The sequence below is a fragment of the Dendrobates tinctorius genome, unplaced genomic scaffold (genome assembly GCF_039654945.1).
Source record: "Dendrobates tinctorius isolate UK_male_01 unplaced genomic scaffold, ASM3965494v1 ptg000035l, whole genome shotgun sequence".
NCBI classification, from domain to species: Eukaryota; Metazoa; Chordata; class Amphibia; order Anura; family Dendrobatidae; genus Dendrobates; species Dendrobates tinctorius.
In genome coordinates this window covers 33,322,203-33,341,574 of record NW_027361703.1, presented here as the reverse complement: position 1 = coordinate 33,341,574, position 19,372 = coordinate 33,322,203, and the positions used below count along the sequence as shown (strand labels likewise).

Here is a 19,372-nt window from a genome sequence, read left to right as displayed (position 1 = left end):
CTTGTGATATCCCGGGACATTAAGAGATGGCTCCCCTTCGACCCCGAGGACATTAAAGAATGGGAGGTAGTTCCCAAAATTGATGTCCCTGTGGCAAAAGTAGCCAAGAAAACAACGATCCCTTTTAAGGACGCGTCTAGTCTGAGGGACCCCATGGATAGGAAGGCGGATAACCTACTAAGGTGGGCCTGGGAAACATCAGCAGCCTTAATTAAAACAAACGTAGCAGCTACTTCAGTAGCAAGGTCTATGTGTTTATGGTTGGGCCAGTTAGAGGAACATTTAACTAATAAAACCCCAAGGGAGGAAATTATAGATTCTCTTCCAATCATGAAGTCAGCCACAGCCTTCCTAGCCGATGCTTCGGCGGAATCTGTTAGAATTTCCGCCCGGAATAGCTCTTTGTCAAATTCGGCACGCAGAGCCATCTGGTTAAAGACCTGGACGGGTGACGGAGCCTCTAAAAACAAGCTCTGTGCCCTTCCCTTCTCTGGGTTAAAAGTCTTTGGCCCAGCATTGGATGATATATTAGAAAAAGCATCTGATGTAAAGAAAGGGTTCCCTGAGGAAAAGAAGCCTAGGGACCAGCCCTTTCATAGACCCGGGGGATATAGAAGGCAGCAGTACTATAGGTACCAGGGGAGCTCTCAGAGGGGTTCCTACGGTAGCACCCACTCTAGAGCTTGAAGATCTAGAGCCCCCCCTTCTGAATCACGTACTAGATCCAGGAGAACATGACTATACCAACATAGGGGGTCGACTCAGAGAATTCAGTTCCCAGTGGTCTCAGATCACAAAAAAACAGTGGGTACTGAGGACAATAGCAGAGGGTTACCAAATAGAATTTTCATCCCCTCCCCCCGAAAGGTCCATTTCTCCCCGCAGAATAAAAGACGACTCACAGATGTAGGTTGACGTGACAGAACTGGCAAACTTAGGGGTGGTAATTCCGGTTCCCCGGGCAGAAATTGGGGCGGGCCACTATTCATCCCTATTTGCCATCGCGAAGCCATCTGGAGAATCCCGTACCATTATAAATCTGAAACACTTAAATGCCTGGGTCACGTACAAAAAATTCTGAATGGAGTCAATCAGATCCACAGTCCATTTGATAGACAAGAATGCCCTGATGTGTACCCTGGACCTGAAAAGTGCCTACTATCAGGTGCCAATTCACCCAATGTCACAGAGATTCCTGAGGTTTGCAGTAAGACTTCAGAATCGGACCTGCCACTTTCAATTTCAATGTCTTCCCTTTGGTCTGGCCTCGGTGCCTCGAGTCTTTACGAAGCTAATCGCGAAAGTGGTGGCGTTCCTAAGAAATCTCGGAATAATCATCATTTCATACCTAGACAACTTCCTCCTGGTGGCGAGATCGGCAGAAGAACTACGGCGACATAAGGAGAAGACAATAGAGGTTCTAGAGTTTCGGGGCTGGATCATAAACAAAGAAAAATCAAACCTAGTACCAGAAAGAAGAAAGATTTTTTTTGGGGTACTACTGGACTCCAGAAGCAGAACTTCCTTCTTACCACCAGAAAAACAGACAAGGATACGGGACAGCATGAAGGAACTTCAAAAAGGCCGCGTTTCCATCAGAATAGCCATGCGCGCTCTGGGCCTCATGACATCCTGCATCCCTTTTGTACGTTGGGCACAGTTCCATGCGAGAACCCTTCAAAAAGAAGTACTGGCCGCCTGGGATCGTCACCAGACCTCCCTAGACAAGAAAATGGCCTTGTCTCCAGCAGTAAAAAGATCCCTGGTGTGGTGGATGCAGCGACAAAACCTAAGGAAACGTGTCCCCTGGATCACCTCCCCCTGCGTCATAATCACTACAGATGCCAGCAAATGGGGCTGGGGGGCTCATCTAGAAGGCAGAATTCTTCAGGGAAAATGGCCGGCAAACATGCGGTCCACCTCCTCCAAATTCAAGGAACTTTACGCCACATGGGAGGCCCTAAGAAGAAATCAGGACAAACTAAGAAATCAACACATTAAGATTCTATCGGACAATGTGACGGCGGTATCCTTCCTCCGGCATCAATGAGGAACAAGTCATTGGGCACTCCAGGACCTGGCAAAAAAGATCTTTTCCTGGGCAGAAAATACGGTTCTGTCAGTAACAGCCGTCCATCTCGAAGGCTCGCAAAACACAGTGGCAGATTATTTAAGCAGGCAGAAGATCTGTCCCATGGAGTGGGAGCTGAACACAGAGATCTTTCAGAACTTATGCCAGCGCTGGGGAAGATCGCAAATAGACCTCTTCGGAACCAGAAAGAATACGAAGACATACAGGTTTTTCTCTCTGAATCCGTTGGACAATCCAGAAGGGGTAGACGCCCTAAGCCAGAAGTGGGGGCAGACTCTTGCATATGCATTTCCCCCGATAGCTCTCATTCCAGCCATCCTCAGGAAGATTCAGGAGGATCAGGCAAGAGTGCTACTGATAGCACCTTATTGGCTGAAAAGGAGCTGGTTTCCACTCCTGGGTATTATGGCAGAAGATCAACCACTCCTGCTTCCACAGAGGGAAGACATCATTCACCAGGGGCCAGTGCTTCACCAAGATCCAGGGAGACTTCACCTGTCAGCCTGGATCCTGAACGGCAGATCCTGAGGGCTCGAGGCCTGTCAGACCAGGTCATATCGACCATTCAGGCCAGCAGAAAACACGTAACTTCTGCGATATACCACAAAATTTGGAAAAGATTCTGTCTGGATTGTGGCAGGCCCGACTCAGCGGAAGGAAAGCCAGACATCCCAAAGATACTGGATTTCCTTCAGGCAGGCTTTAATAAAGGACTTAGGCCTAGCACGCTGAAGGTCCAGATCTCGGCATTAAGCGCCTTTCTTGACTACCCCTTGGCCTCCCATCCCTGGGTAATAAAATTTATCAGGGCAACTCAGAGGTTACGTCCCACAGTCAGGAGGTCAGTCCCCCCATGGGATCTTAGTCTTGTCCTGCAGTCCCTTTGCTCAGATCCCTTTATCCAGAGTCAGGAGATGCCCATCTCACATCGAACCATGAAGGTAGCATTCTTAGTGGCGATCACCACTGCAAAACAGATAAGTGAGATACAGGCGCTATCTATCCGAGACCCATATCTCCGAATCTGGGAGGATCGAATAATCATGAGATTAGACCCCACCTTTTTGCCCAAAGTTGCGTCAGTCCAAAACTTAAACCGGGAAATAATTTTACCTTCCTTTTGGGAGAACCCCTCAAATGACAAAGAAAGGGCCCTGCACGAATTAGACATACGCCAGGCAGTTATTGATTACATCGGGGCCACGCAGGGTTGGAGACAGGACCATAACCTATTTCTACTCTTTGGGGGGAAAAACAAAGGGAGAAAAGCCTCAAAAGCCTCCATCGCGAGATGGATAACATCGCTAATCAGTTTAGCCTATGTCTTTCAGGGGACTCCTCCCCCAGAAGGGTTAAAAGCTCACTCAACTCATGAATATGCGCATATTTATGACTTTAGTGAGTGGCACCACGTGACCGCTGAAGCAGGAAGAGCAGCGGCGCCGAGAACATGGAACAAGCAGGTGGACTGCAGAGAAGAGCCAGGAGGGGGTGAGTATGAATGGGGGGAGCCATATTCACCTGTCCCTGTTCCAGATCCAGCAACGCTGATGAGCAGCGGGCAGCAGGTGGTGAGTATACAGTTTTTTTTTTTATGTATCGGAGACAGCGGCAGCAGCAGCAACATGATGGGGCCACTCACTGTCCTCATTATCTGGGGCCACACACTGTGCAGCAAAACTGGGGCCACTCACTGTGCAGCATTATCTGGGGCCACACACTGGGCAGCACTATCTGGGGCCACTCACTGTGCAGCAAAACTGGGGCCACTCACTGTGCAGCATTATCTGGGGCCACAAACTGTGCAGCATTATCTGGGGCCACTCACTGTGCAGCATTATCTGGGGCCACACAGTGTGCAGCATTATCTGGGGCCACACACTGTGCAGCATTATCTGGGGTGATACACTGTGCAGCAAAACTGGGACAACTCACTGTGCAACATTATCTGGGGCCACACACTGTCCTCATTGTCTGGGGCCACAGAATGTGCAGCAAAACTTGGGCCACTCACTGTGCAGCATTATCTGGGGCCACACACTGTGCAGCATTATCTGGGGCAACTCACTGTGCAGCACTATCTGGGGCCACACACTGTGCAGTATTATCTGGGGTCACTCACTGTGCAGCAAAACTGGGGCCACTCACTGTGCAGCAAAACTGGGGCCACTCACTGTGCAGCATTATCTGGGGCCACACACTGTCCTCATTATCTGGGGCCACACACTGTGCAGCAAAACTGGGGCCACTTACTGTGCAGCATTATCTGGGGCCACACACTGTGCTGCATTATCTGGGGCCACTCACTGTGCAGCATTATCTGGGGCCACACATTGTGCAGCAAAACTGGGGCCACACACTGTGCAGCAAAACTGGGGCCACTCACTGTGCACCCTAGGCTTATACGTGAGTCAATAAGTTTTCCCAGTTTTTTGTGACAAAATTAGGGGGGTCGGCTTATACACGAGTATATACGGTATATATACAGTTGGCTCCTGCTTGTGATGTGTTGCAGCACAGAACCTGTAACAATGCAATCACTATTGTATAAAAGTGCAGCAACTTGTTTGAATGATATGTTTATTCAAATTTATCATCTGATGTTACAAGTTAATACGTGAAATCACTCTTTAAATGGATTGTCTCTTTTTGTTCCCAAATAACAGCCGCAACATCTGTAGCTAATGTCTGGCATTTTACTCACCTTGATTTCTATCAATGTTGTCCATGGACATGACTGGTAAAGCTTCTAAGGGGAAATACTAAACTTACTTTTTAAAATGTACTAAGCTCCTAACTTTTTTTTTCTGGAACTAAAGTAATAACAAAGCAGTAATAATGAATAAGTGAAGCAAAGCTGTGAGTAGTATCCCATTCGGCTTAACATGAGCACTTACATATATATTTCTCTAAATAGTGGTAGTTCTTCTGACCTTTTTTTAATTAACAAATTAACGACATTTTTTTAATTACAAATGTGTTTTATATTTGTAAAAACTTACTCTTCCCTTTTCAACCAGGTTTGTTATCATGACGATAACTTCTACGCCATGCTCCCATAACATTCTCCAGAAATCTTCTGCAGTTGATTTCAAAGGTCCTTGAGCAGCAATATAGGCTCTTGGCTTGTGGTAACCCTTAAGAAAAATGACTTGTAGGTTAGCCTTAATTGCATGTAAACATGACAGATTTTCAGTTGGATTTCTTTCATTTTAATACCCCAAAAATTAAGAATAGGTATTTCCAGAACATAATTGTTTTGCAACAATGCAAATTTTTTTCTTAGTCACGCAGTTGGGTAAGTGGCTCGGAAAGACCATGACACTGCGGATCCCGGTACTAATTCTATGTGTAAATTGAAGTATAAAGTCTAAGAAGAGTACGGTACATATACTCTAACACTACAATGTTATGGGGCACAGTAATGAAAAGCTTATTTTATAGTTTTTATTGCTAATTTTCACTACATTTAAAAGTCATTGTGGGTCGCCCTCACACCCAGGGCAGCGGGGTACCCGGTACCGGGCCGGTGTCAGGGGGATGTGTCAAAGCAGCAGTGACCCGGTCTATGGCCCTGGGCGCCCAATATCAATGGCGGTGATGTTAATAGTGTTATAGTTTATTGAATAGTTCGAGACGCCACCCGTGGTGTTTGGCAAGGGAGATGTTCAGCCAACACTGCATGCAGATCCACTGGGACTGATGATATATTGCAGCAAAGATGGTATAGCTCCCCACAGGTGGAGCTGTAGTCCCAGGGCAGTGTAGGTGCAATGGACGAGGAGAGGTGCAGAATGGTATACCGTAGATGCTGTTACCCAGATGTAGCGGTGCTGGAGGGGTTAACGACGAATGAATGGAGGACACCAGGGCTTGTAGGTTCAAGGCTTTACTCACAGTTCTTGGTAATCACTGGTGCCCGCCTCCATGCCATGTCCTCCAGGGTAGAGACTCAATCAACCGCCCGGGCAAGTCAGGGTTCTCCTCTCCAACACTCCGCCAACATGTGCCTTTCCTGAACGACTCCTCTATTGCGCCTTTTAGTGTGAAGAACTCCAGTACCGTGGATCCCTGAAGTTCCTCCTGTCAGATGTTCCTAGAACCTTACTTGTATGACAGACAGCTGTAGCCCGATCAGGGACCTCCTGGATCCCGGTTCTCTATCCGTGTTGCTGCTGTGTCCCAAGTCTTAGATGGGAGTAGTGCATTTACAGCCAACTACTCCACCGGTGTCTGCTGCAGAACCATAAGTGTCCATACAACCTCGGGGACCGGGCCCAAGCCTTGCGCTGAGAACCTATAGGCAAGGTTCCTCTTCCAACCCACAACTCCTCTCTGTTCTCCTACTCCTTCGCTCCGCGCTGTTCTTTCTCTCTCTTATGGAAGCTTAGGTTGCAGTTCTACGTCTTTCTCCTTCTCTTCTCTTTCCCGTGCCAGCTGGCTCAGATCACTGAGGCAGCTGCAGCACTCTTTCTAAACTGAACTGAAACTGAACTCAAAACTAACTTCAGAACTGAACTTCTCTCGCCTGACCTCCCGTCAGACTGACCTGCAATTCTAAACCTTCCCACTCTTTTATATGGATCTCCACTCCACCCGCCTCCCAGCACATCTCGTGTTACGAAGCAAGGAATCACCAGAGGTGCTCTGCTACCCTCTAAGCATGAGCCGCAATGTGATCAGTGCTGAACTATCCTGTGTGTGGGATGCAGGTGTTGAAGTGTGGAAAGGAGTTCCCAACTTACCCACTTGGTGGGGCACTACACCTTAGGAGAAGGTGCAGTACCTCTGTGGCGACTGAGCCTCAGGGGCACCACAATTGCAGGGGTTCAACCTCAGTGCGGCCTCTAGTTTGGGACCTACCCTTAGGCTGCAGGTACTGGGGGACTTTGCTGTGCACTGTTGTCGTCACTTGATGGGCATTTATTAATGTGAAGCAGGTAGAAGGCTGAACTAATAATTTAAGGGCTGTGCACATACATTTGGACACTTCTGGAGAATTTATCAAGCTTGGTATTTTCATTGTAACTGTACTTTATGAATTATACTAAAAAAATTACTTGGTGGTTGCCTACCTTTTCAAAAAAATACTGGGACGGTGTAAAAAGGCAGAAGAAAGCATACTATACCACTTTTTAACATAAGAAAGCTAGTGTAGAGGGGCTTGTGAATTCCCCCAAATGTGAATATATATATTTAAATAAGACACTCACTTTGTATATTTTAGAGTATCAATAACAATTTAAAGGGAATCTGTCACCATTTTTTTCTATATAATCTGATAACAGCATAATTTAGGGCAAGAGCCTGATTCCAGGGATGTATCACTTACTGGGAGGCTTGTTGTAGTTTTCATACAATTCTTCTGCTCTGTTTATAACCCCATCCACACCCTGACTGGCAGCATCCTCTGTACACTGTGCAATATGAGCAAGCTGCTAATCAGTCGTGGGGGTGGGGTTATACAGATTAGCCTGACTGCTGGTCATGTGAGCTGTAGTCTGGGCAGTGTTAAACTCCTGCTGATAAACCACTATTTGTATTGAAACTACAACACAAAGCCTAATAAGTGACACATTCCTGCAATCAGGTTTTCATGCACCAGATTACACTAACAGCAAAGTGTCTTTAGGGATGAAAATCCATAATAGCAGATTACCCAAAGGGTAAATGAACCCAATTCAAGGGATATTGAGATTAAAACTTGACTTTAACTAGAATTATTTAATAAATATGGTCTAACAAAATGAAAAACACTAAAGAGATACTGCTATATGAGATTTTTTTAGGATTCTTATATAGGGTATCACTATCCTATGGCTAACAAGTCTCCTACCCAGACTAATGGCTGCCATCCACTAGTTAGGGAAGCTTTCTAAGGTTAATTTATAGGTATTAGTGATGGCGAGTAGCATTGTTGCTCGCATCTCCCCGATAATTCTCGGGTGTCCTCTGAGTATTTTGGCGTTTGGAGTATTTAGTTTTCGTCGTCTCAGCTGCATGACTTGCGACTTGTAGACATGCTGAATACATGTGGGAATTCCCTAACAAACAGGCATTCCACACATGTATTCAGGCTGTCTAGCAGTCGCAAATGATGCAGCTGAGGTGACGAAAACTAAGTATCCGAGCACGCCAAAATATTCGGCGGACACCCAAGCATCTAGTATACTTGCTCATCACTAATAGGTATCAATTGCATGACCACTAAAGCTAATTTAAGATTTGCTCATAGCCGCCCCTTTTATGATTGAGTCACCGAGGAGGAGAGCGCAATAGGTTATGCCACCAGAACACCAGAGAGGTTCGTCGCTCAGCGGATTGCAGACCCCTGATCTTAACACAACTAGCAGTAGCCGTAGAGTGTTCCTACGTTGCCCTAGATGCCTCGTCACAACCGGAGAACTAACTAAGCCTAAAGACAGAAAGGTGAAATCTAAACTGCCCCGGAGCAGATCCCCAAAGAAATAGACAAACCCCAAACATATATTGTCGGTGAGACAAGATGAAGCACAAACACAGACAGAAAATAGACTGAGCAAATGATGGGGCCCACACTGACTAGATAGGACAGGACAGAAAAGGCACTGTCTGCAATCACGCAAAAACCCCAATAATTCCAACACAACTGATGTACAAAAATACTGAGGTTTGAACAACCTTGCCCCCACTATATCAGCACTCAGGTGTGAACTGGCGGCTAGCAACAGGCTAATACAGCAGGGTACTGAGCAAACAAACACAAGATACAAAAATACAGGGCAGGAGGCAGCTGCCCCAGGGGGAGCAAGCTCACCCCTGACAGCAAGGCAAAAACAGATGCAAAGGGTTTAGCAAAAGACACTTAGCTGAAAAAATGCAGGATCAGGCAGCAGACAGAAATCCTCAGTAATCAAAGAAAGGAGTATCATCGGCAGTCACTGAGAGAAGTCTGCTCGCTTATGTAGTCCCAGTCACTACCGCCACTCCTCCAATTATCTTCTGCAGCTGTTGGGTTAACATCATGTTGACCAGCACCACTACCAGCAGTATCCACCAGATGGAGCCTTGCCTCGGATCAAGAGAGCTCACAACACTCCCCAACATGTTTCGCCGTGACAGGCTTCATCAGGGGACTGAGGTTATAGTTTACTACTCTGAGATTAAATAGCAAAAACCTGCTGACAGATTCCCTTTAATAGATATCACTTGAAAGACAAATACTGACTGAATGACTGAATATGCAGAATATTTACTTACATCAACATAATTTGCATTAATGTAGTCAGTTGGCTTTCCATCCTTTTCTCCAACTTGTGAAAGTTTAACTCTGCTGTGATCATCTTAACAAAAACAATTTCAAACAAATAAGTTGTGATTAGATTAGAACATTTTCATGGTTATCACCATTATTATTTGTAAATTAAGGTATCCTAAAGTACAAAAAAGATAATTTTGATCTAGAACCGGGGTCTCAAAACCAGAGAAGGATCATAATGAGGGAAATTTTGGACACGAGACTCCGGGGGCCCATGGCCAGATTATAGTCCTTTTCAACACCATTGGCAGCATGTATCACCGATTAAGACCAGTTCGATAACACCATCACACTGGCTGCTTCATTTAGCAGATACCTGGCCAGAAGAGAATGAAAACGGGAAACACTTACTTCTCCAGGAGATCATCTGGAGAAGTGGTTCCTTTTTTTTAATGCCACGGGGAACAGTAGAATGCAGATGGAGTTTGGGTGGGAGAGAGGACATTTAATTGCAATGAATTGGGGTGAAGGGTGGGAGAGAGGACATGAAAATGTAATAAATTGTGGAGGCGGGAAAGAGGACATGTAATTGCAATGAATTGGGAGTGGTGGGAGAGAGAACATGAATTTATAGTGAATTGGAGGTGGTGGGAGAGAAGACATGCAATTCAAATGAATTGGGGGTGTGGGTGGGAGAGAGGGCATGAAATTACAATGATTTGAGGGGTGTAAGATAGGATATGTAATTGTAATGAACTGGGGGAGTTTGAAAGAAGACACGAAATTGCATTGAACTGAAGAGGTACGGGGAGAGAAGACATGGCATTGCAATAAATAGGGGGAGAGGACTTGTCATTGTAAAGAATTTAGGCTATGGGTGGGAGAGAAGAAATGTAATTGTAATGAATTGGAAGTGTGGGTGGAAAAGAGGACATTTATTTGTGATGAACTGGGGGTTGTAGTTGGGAGTCAGGATATGTAATTGCATTGAATTGGGGGTTGGCAAAAGAGAACACATGGAATTGCAATGAACTGAGGAGGGGGCACAGGATACAGGACAGGGACATATAACAAATTAGGAGGATAGCGACACAGTGGATAATTTATGTTTTTATTGGCTGCAGGAAAGTGGCTAATTATAGATAAAGGGGTCACAGTTTTGGCTTATCAATTTATATTTTGACTGGCGGGTTGCACATTGGCTAATTATAGATTCATGGTGTGGTGCATAGCTTTATTCAGGGGTGCAGTGGGGGGGGGGGGGGGTCTTTGTTTTTGTTGTAGCCAAAGTCACCATGCAGCCCCACCCAAAATGAAACACAGTGACCCACACCCTAACTGTATTTTTCTATTTTATATTTAGAGTTTTTAAATATGGCTTATCCTTTGTTCTAAGGAGTTTTACTCACCTTAAAAAAACATATGCTTGGCTAATCATGTATGTTTTTTTTTCCTAATAGCTATCTAAAGCGTATGGTTAGATTAATTGATATCACTTTTAGTCACTATTGCAACTAAAATGCAATGATTGATTTCCAATAAATGACTTGTATGGCTATAATGCATAACAGTGACTAATGCTGTATTTTACACAGATTTAAATATCCTTCAAGTTCTAGATCAAAGCAAATACTTTAAATCTATAGCCCTTATTTCTTCTACTTACTTACAGGCAACAATATTTATGTATCTGTTCTTGTTCTTGTTGTCGGGGTGGTTTGAGTTATCACATGTTATGCCTGAATCCACAGTGCAGTTCTGAACCTCCTGCAATGAAGAAAAAAATGAGTCCAAAAGTATCACTCCCTTAGGCTGAGCTCACCCAGGCATTCGGATCTGCTCAATCAGGTTTCCATTGCTTTTTTGCTGGTAAAATAGGGACAAGAGCTGATGCAGTCCGATATAAAATGGATCTGTCATGTGAATCACGGCTCCTGTAAAAACGGATCCTATAGTAACATCATGAACAGAATCAAGTGGAAATTGGCTGTGATCTGATATGAAGGACACTTCTAAGCCAGGGCTACACTAGGTAATGACAACGAAACATTCTTACCTGATAAAACTCTTTCAGTGTCTAATGAGGAAGTGAATAAAAAGAATGACATAAATTTTACAATGTGAACATAATAGGGAATGATAAATAAAAACAAAATGCAACTGATAGATGAAAGCAAATAATGTTTAATTTCTGGGGAGAGCAGACCAAACAGTTCATAAATCTTTATACAATGGCGTTCCCACGTAAATTAAACACAAAGTATGGTAAAACCAAAAAGTGAACATGTAAGGCCTGTTTCACACTTCAGTTTTTTGATGTCAGTCAAAATCCGCAGTTTTTATAAAAAAACGGCTCCGCCCCTTTTTTGGCGGATCCTTTTTTCCCCCCATAGACTTGCATTAGCAACAGATTTTGATTGATGGTCGTCCGTTGCATCCGTTTTTAAGACGGATCCGTTAAAATTTTAGCGGCCGTCGGCTGGAGTGGATGGACAATGTAACTTTTTTTGTAGCGGCGGACCGCTATATTTAACTGCGCATGCCCGGAAGATTTTCTCTGCCAATCATTTTAACCCTCAATAGCGTTCTCGTTCTGGAATCTCTCTCTCTCAGGTCGTGTTACTTTAAATTTCAGGCACTTAGCAGCTAAAGCGGATCCGTCCAAGAAACGGATCCAGTGGCATCCGTTTGTGGAGAAACGGATCCGTTTTTTCACACACTAGCGGATTTTGACTGACGTCAAATAACTGAAGTGTGAAACAGGCCTAAGTGTATAGCTCACAACATGTCAGTGGAGGTATTATAATATAGTCTGGTATTCCAAATTATATAAACTGAAGATGACAATGGCGGCCAATAGGGTGAATCAAAGGGCACAGCTGCCTACTGCTAACTACAGTAATTCCAATTAGTAACAGAATCAGTGGTTGGAGTGAGGACATTGAGAAATCAAACACTGTTCAGACCATACTTCTACCAGTCATAAACACTGGGGTGAGGCGCTAAATACAATAGATGGATGGTAATACAGCTGATGATAAATCACTACTGACATGAGGACAGGCCAAAATTTACAAATGTTATATAATTGGATCCAAGGTCAAGCATATGCTTTATTGTCATAAGCAATAACATTTGTTAATAGAAAAGGTATTATGCATGGATGGTAGATACTATATATGAATAGATTGATACAGTAGATGCTCTACACATAGACAGATAGATAATTAGATAGATAGATAAATAGATATTAGATAGACACATACATAGATCTAGAAATAGATAGATACATACATAGATATAGAAATAGATAGTTAGCTTAATAGATACATAATAGATATAGATAAATAGATATATAACAGATAGATAAACAGATAGTAGATAGATAATAGATAGATAGATAAATATGGGATAGCTAGATACATAAGTTAGTGAAAAATGAACAGCACTTGGATGCAACTAGCATGACAATAGTATGAATTCACATGAATGTGCGAGTTTGATTCGCTAATTGGATCAGAAATGTGAATCCTTTTTTTTGGAGGTCATCAATCTTTGAAAAAAATGGACCTATTAACTGCCCCATAGACAATAACGTGTATGTGTTCTATCTGTGAAAAACACCAAACAGAATGTTGTACATATGTAAGGCTGGTTTCACTCTTGCGTTCCTTGGAGCTGAGCACGGCCACTGCTAAGCTCCGCCCCCTGCCACACCCCCTCCGGTCAGCTCCGTCTATGGGCGCATGACGCTGCATGCGACCTGTGTACTCTATCTTTAGCATTAGGTACGCAAGCCGTGTGCAGGTATGGGTTTGCCGGCGCATGCGTCCTTTTGATGGTGCGCTGAGTGCACCAAAATGCAACAGGTAGGCGGAGCTGGCTGGAGGAGGCGTGACAGGGGGCAGAGCTGAGCTTAGCGGCGGCCGTGCGCAGCTCCAAGGAACGCAAGTGTGAAACCAGCCTAACACAGACATGTGAATGAGGTTTAACATGAAGAATAGAATGGCACCCACTTCCTGTAAATTCCTTTAAAAGTATATGTATGGCTATCATAAACATAAGGACCAATTTCAATCAGTGTAAGATGTACCTCAAACTCTTCTGTGAAGCCACTGCTTGCATGCAGGTCTGCAACATGTTTAGGGAACTGCTTCAAAGGTATGGCTCCAACATCATCTTAAAAGTATGAAAGAAGAAATATGTTCTTACTGGTCATTATCTCTCCATGTCAATTAATGCACATAACAGACTGATCATTTTACTGCACAGTTTTAGCAATAACATACTGTATATAGACCTATTATCTAGTGAGTACATGGTTCCTTGGAACCTAGTAAGGTACTGTATTTCTCCGAGGGTGGCATCAAATACAGTAGCGAATGTTAATTGATGTCAGCCTGCACTAAATCGCTTCTTGCATCAGGCTTTTTTGAAGTAGGAATGGATATAGATGTAGCATATGGTTTGGAAACATATTTCAGGCGTTGTCCCATCGTAATAAAGTTGAAAATCACTGATCTAGAATATTGAACAGTTTATGAACTTTTTTTTTTACTCCGACATTTTCTGCCTGTTTTACATCTATTTTATTTTATTGTCTTCTATGTGGATGTGGCTTCTTTTACAGAAATCCTAGCTCCAATTTATTTTTGAGCAAAGTTTTGTTAGTCATTTCCATCAACTTATACCTTATACTTTAGTGGATTTTTGCAATCTATTAGTAAGTTCATGATAGTAAGGGGCATGTAATGTAATGTGAACTGAGGTATCGCTGAATGGAGAAAGTGCCCATTGCCAAGTGTTTACATGTCCATAGTATACAACAGTAAAAATGGAACTGTGGCAAAAACACAATAAAAACATACGAGTTCCAAACAGATATTGACCTGCCTGGAATCCAACCCAAAGTTCCAAATGGTGAAGTCAACTGGTAAATAACTAGAGATCTCTCATCTAACCAAGTCCTCTTGGCACTGATGTCTTGAGGGAAAGTGCTGACATAATACTGGCAAGAAGTGGCGGTTATGGTTTGTCAGAAAATTTATTTTAACTCTTTGTGAACATTTACAAGATGTCCTCAATGAAAGTGACCTGTTGTAATTTGAAAAATCGAATGACTCCATGTGTGAGATGAAAATGTTGGACAAAGTAAAACAAGGTTGAGCGGTCCACTAAAAGAAAATAGACTACCGATGGCCAAGCTTTGGTCTCTGATGAGATCCGCATACTTTTCTAACTTAAGGCTTTGTGCCCACGTTGCATTTTTTAAGTGTTTCCGCAGCGTTTGTGCCGGCTCAGACGCTGCAGAAATGCTTAAAAGAAGCTTCACATTAAATTGCATGCATTTTTGGCTTTTTGTACCAATGCATGCGTTTCTAAACACTTTTCCAATGTTCCCAGAAAATGCATGGAAAATACACGTCAAAAACGCGTGTCTTTTGTGCAAAAAATGCGCAAGAAACGCACGGAAATAAAACGCGCGTTTTCTGGGAAGGGGACCAGTTTCCTGAGCGTTTAAAAATGCTAACGTGGGCACATAACCTAAATGTCTAAACATGTCACAAAACATTTCACATCTGCACTTCTACTACTTCTGGATAGTTAAGAAGAAAAGAGTTTAGAAAATCAATGCATGAAATATCATTTCACAGTGTGTATATTAATAAGTGTTTCTTTGACAAAGATACATCAACGTATTAATGCAGAGCTGTTATTTACATCAACAGATGTTCACCATTTAGACCACCTAATAACTTAGTCTTTAGATAACAAGAATTTGTTGATATGATATTAGCGCCCATCTGTTCTATTTCATAGATGATTGGATATGAATACTAAAATTGAATTATCTTGAAAGTCTAAAAGAAACAAAAATCCACATATGTGCAATTCCACCTTCACACTTAAAAGGCGGCATCTGGCAGCAGGTGTGTGTTTTATAATTAGTTTCAAATACAGTAACAAGCAATAACAGCTAAATGAAGGATTCGCTCAGGAAAGCAGCTGTGCAATCCAATAAATAAATATTAACCAGCAGACAGTCCATATTAAATGCAAAGACTTGAGAAATAGATTTCATGTGTATTGGAAATAAAGTTTGCATAACTACAAAGAAGTAACTTCAATAAATAGCTGGAAGTTGCCAAAAAGTTCTCCAGTCGAGATTGTAGTTTAATCAGTAAAAAAAGCAATATCAGTGAAGCCTTCTGTATTGTGATCTCAATAAATACAGTAGTGACAGAAGTCATCTAGACTGACCACAGATTCCCAACAGCGCCGTCTATAGTGTATGTGGTTACTTCTTAACATTCTGGTCAATCAGTAAAAACATAGGATTATATTTATATCTTATATTTTCTCCTGCGTTATAGCTTCTTTAGCAATGACCTTTTGTGGCTTACCCTCCTTATGATGTGTGTTAATGACTGCCTTCTGGACATATGTCAAGTCAGCAGTCTTCCCCATGATTGTGGAGCCTAATGAAACAGACTAAGGGACCTTTGTAAATGCTTAGGAAGCCTTTGCAGGTGTTTTTTGTTAATTATTCTAATTTACTGAGATAACAACTTTTGGGTTTTCATTGGCTGTAAGCCATAATCATCAACATTAACAGAAATAAACACTTGAAATAGATCACTCTGTAATGACTCTATATAATATATGAGTTTCACTTTTTGTATTGAAGAACTGAAATAAATTAACTTTCTGATGATATTAAAATTTTGTGAGGAGCACCTATATATATGGCAATTGACAGTTCCTCTTTCATTTCAATATAGAAAAAAATTCCAGACAAAAAACAGTTTTATTGAAAAGTTATACTTGTACGTACTCCTTCACCACAACCTAGATTACTGTGATAAGCATTTGAGACCCTCACAATATATTATACTGGCCATTATTAAAGATCTGTTGCCTATTAATTATATAGCTAATATATAAAATATACTACTCCTGGCTTAGAATCTAAGCAATTTCTTTGGCGTTTAAATCAAACTCTAACTTGCACTTTTCTTTAATTATTCTCTGAAGTTGGTAGTCAGGCACACACGCACGAGCAAGAACAGGACGTGACAGGATCAGTGGGAAAGGTGCGGAGCAGGGAGGCAACTACCACTGCAGATAAAGTCCCCCGATGGGTAGAAGACCTGAGAATAGAGATCAGTCAGTTCTGCGAAAAAATGGTGGCTTCAAGGAGGACTCAGGCAGAGAGGCCCGGTTCATTGGGGCGAGATAGAGGAGCTGTTCCCCGAAGAGAAGTTGCAGCCACAAAGAGGAGACGTCCCCTCACCTGCTATATTTGTGGAGAGCCCGGTCATACTGCCCGGTGTTGTCCCCAGTGGAGCCGACCAGCCCCGCGGCCTCCGTTAAACTAGATGACTCCGAGCATGAGGGACACCGCTCGGAGCGTGAAGAGCAGAAGAGGAGTGAAAAGAGTCCCACCAGCCTTGTTTCCATGTGCCCCCTGGTCTGGGTCGAAATCAACGGGAGAGCTGTGCGGTGCCTAATAGACATCGGTTCGCAAGTGACCACCATGCCCGAAAATTTTTTTCGTAGAAATTTCACGAAGGCGCTGAGGCCCGAATGGGGCCCAGTCATTAGGCTTATGGCAGCCAATCACCTGCCTATCCCAGTCGCAGGGGTGGTATGGCTGAACATAGAAGTCTGTGGAAAAGATGTGGGGAGAAAAGGAGTAGTGCTGGTAGATAGAGAAGCCGCTAGGGATCATACCGTAACCCTGGGCATGAACGTGCTTAAAGACCTTGGAGGTATACTTCTCAATGAGTCCCCAGACCAATTCCTACGACAATGGAGAGACCAGATTCCACAGAAGAGGGTTTTTCAACAGCTGATTCGGACAGCCCAGGTCCGGGAAATATGCAGCAGCGGGAAAGAACTAGGTAAGATCATCGTCCCCTCTTCTTTGAATCGAGTGTTGTCCCCTGGACAGACCGTGCTTCCCCTGCCTGTGCGAGCGGGTGTCCCTCTAGATTGAGTGGAGGTGCAAGTGGAACCCAGCCAAGCTAATCAATTGCCGTCAGGGATACTGGTCGCACGGACCATGGCTACAGTGCAGGATGGCACCGTTCACGTGCGCTGTGTGAATTTGGGAGAGACTGACGTGACTCTGCCCCCCAGGCGAGAAGTGGCCGACATCCTAGGTGTACCAGATGAGCTGGTGCCCTCCGAAACAGTACAGCTGACAGCAAAGCCAGAAGACCCGTGGCTGGTGACTGTAAAGGCAGAGACCATCCCAGATCTGCAAGAAGGCCGACGGATTCTAAAGCAAATGCGGGCAGAACTCTCAGAACTGCCTTCTCATCAAGTTCCTTGGGTGGAGGCCTTGTTAGGAAAGTACCAGGAGGTGTTCACAAAAGATGAAGATGATTTTGGGAGCACGACGGCCATCACCCAAGAGATACCCACTGGGGATGCGGCACTGATACGAGAGAGATATCGCCAGATACCCCCACAAATATATCAAGAGGTACAGGGAATGCTGTCGCAGATGCTGAAGAAGGGAGTGATCCGTGAGAGCCAGAGCCAGAGGGCTGCCCCCATCGTCTTGGTGCGGAAGAAGGATGGAACTTTACGCTTCTGTGTGGATTACTGCCGGCTCAACGCTTGTACGGTGCGAGATTCATATCCACTGCCATGGATAGAGGAGTCCCTGTTGATGCTGGGAAATGCCCGGTATTTTTCTACGCTGGACCTGGCCAGAGGAAACTGGCAAGTACCCATGTCTGAACAAGATCGAGCCAAGACAGATTACATTCTTCCGATGGGATTATATGAATTCGACCACATGCCTTTCGGCCTAGCCAACGCCCCGGGAACATTTCAGCGTCTCATGGAAAGATGTCTAGGAGACTTGAACTTTGAAGCCACTCTGATTTACCTAGACAATATCATCTTCTTTGCTCCCACCATTGAAGAACATCTCCAAAGATTGGAGCAAATTCTGGGTCGGCTACAAAAGTACAGGTTGAAAGTGAAACCCCAGAAGTGCCACCTCTTCCGGACTCAAATCAATTATCTGAGGCATGTTGTCTCTGTCGAAGGAGTGAGGCCCTCGCAGGAGAAAATCGCTGCCATGCAGGAGTGGCCGACCCCAAAAACCGTAAAGGATGTGCGAGCATTCCTGGGACTCACGGGATACTTCCGGCGCTTTGTAAAAGATTTTACCCGCTTCCTAAACCCCCTCCTGGAATTGTTGAAAGGAGTACCCTCATGTGCGAAGAACAGGAACATACACTGGGGAGAGCAACAGGAGAAAGAATTTCAGGCCCTGAAGAAAGCCCTGACCCAGGCCCCTGTGTTGGCCTATGCAGACTACACGCAGCCGTTTATCTTACATACTGATGGAAGTCTACAAGGACTCGGGGCAGTGCTTTCGCAGATGCAGGATGGAAAGGAGCGTGTCATCGCATACGTCAGTAACTTCTTACATGACTTGGAAAAAAATCCGGATAATTACAGCTCATTCAAGCTGGAGTTGTTGGTGCTGGTGTAGGCAATGACTGAGAAGTTTGCAGAGTATCTGGCTGGCTTGGAAGTTCACGTGCGTATGGATAACAATCCATTGGCTCACCTCGAAACAGCAAAGCTGGGGGCCCTACAGCAATGTTGGGTAGCACGAATGGCAAAATTTCGGTACAAGATCTCCTACAGAAGGGGAGTGGAGAATACTCATGCTGATGCCCTTTCCCAAGTAAATTACCGTCCACCAGCGCCCAGTCGGGATGAAGAGTTGGAGGCTGTAGAGGTTCCAGAGATTGGAGGGACTGCCAGGACGGTGGCAGCGACACGGGAAACAGTTCAAGAAAGGACACAGGAGAATTTGTTGGAACAACCCCGTGATGAGTGGGTCCGAATGCAGCAGGAAGATCGAGAGATAGCTCAGCTGAGGAGGTGGCTCATAGCCGGACAAGTGCCTGGCCAGAGTGAGAGGGCATCTATGTCCCCTGAGATGTTACGGATGCTGTGTCAGTGGGAGCGGCTACAGTTGCGGGATGGTATCCTGTACAGGAAAGTGTACC

General features: G+C 44.2%; 1 protein-coding gene across 4 annotated transcripts in view; it reads right to left on the bottom strand.

Annotated features, from left to right (window-relative positions):
* PTPRZ1 (protein tyrosine phosphatase receptor type Z1) overlaps positions 1 to 19,372 on the bottom strand; it is a 354,695-nt gene that overhangs the window by 62,924 nt on the left and 272,399 nt on the right. For 2 of the 4 annotated variants that reach the window (XM_073573381.1, XM_073573382.1), the window contains 5 exons: positions 13,423 to 13,508; positions 11,386 to 11,406; positions 11,000 to 11,096; positions 9,332 to 9,414; positions 5,095 to 5,229 (listed from right to left, as the gene is read on the bottom strand). In XM_073573381.1, coding sequence (XP_073429482.1) covers positions 5,095 to 5,229; positions 9,332 to 9,414; positions 11,000 to 11,096; positions 11,386 to 11,406; positions 13,423 to 13,508 — 422 coding nt within the window. The remainder of the gene's footprint in view (positions 1 to 5,094; positions 5,230 to 9,331; positions 9,415 to 10,999; positions 11,097 to 11,385; positions 11,407 to 13,422; positions 13,509 to 19,372) is intronic. The other 2 variants (XM_073573380.1, XM_073573383.1) reach the window with 1 other exon arrangement.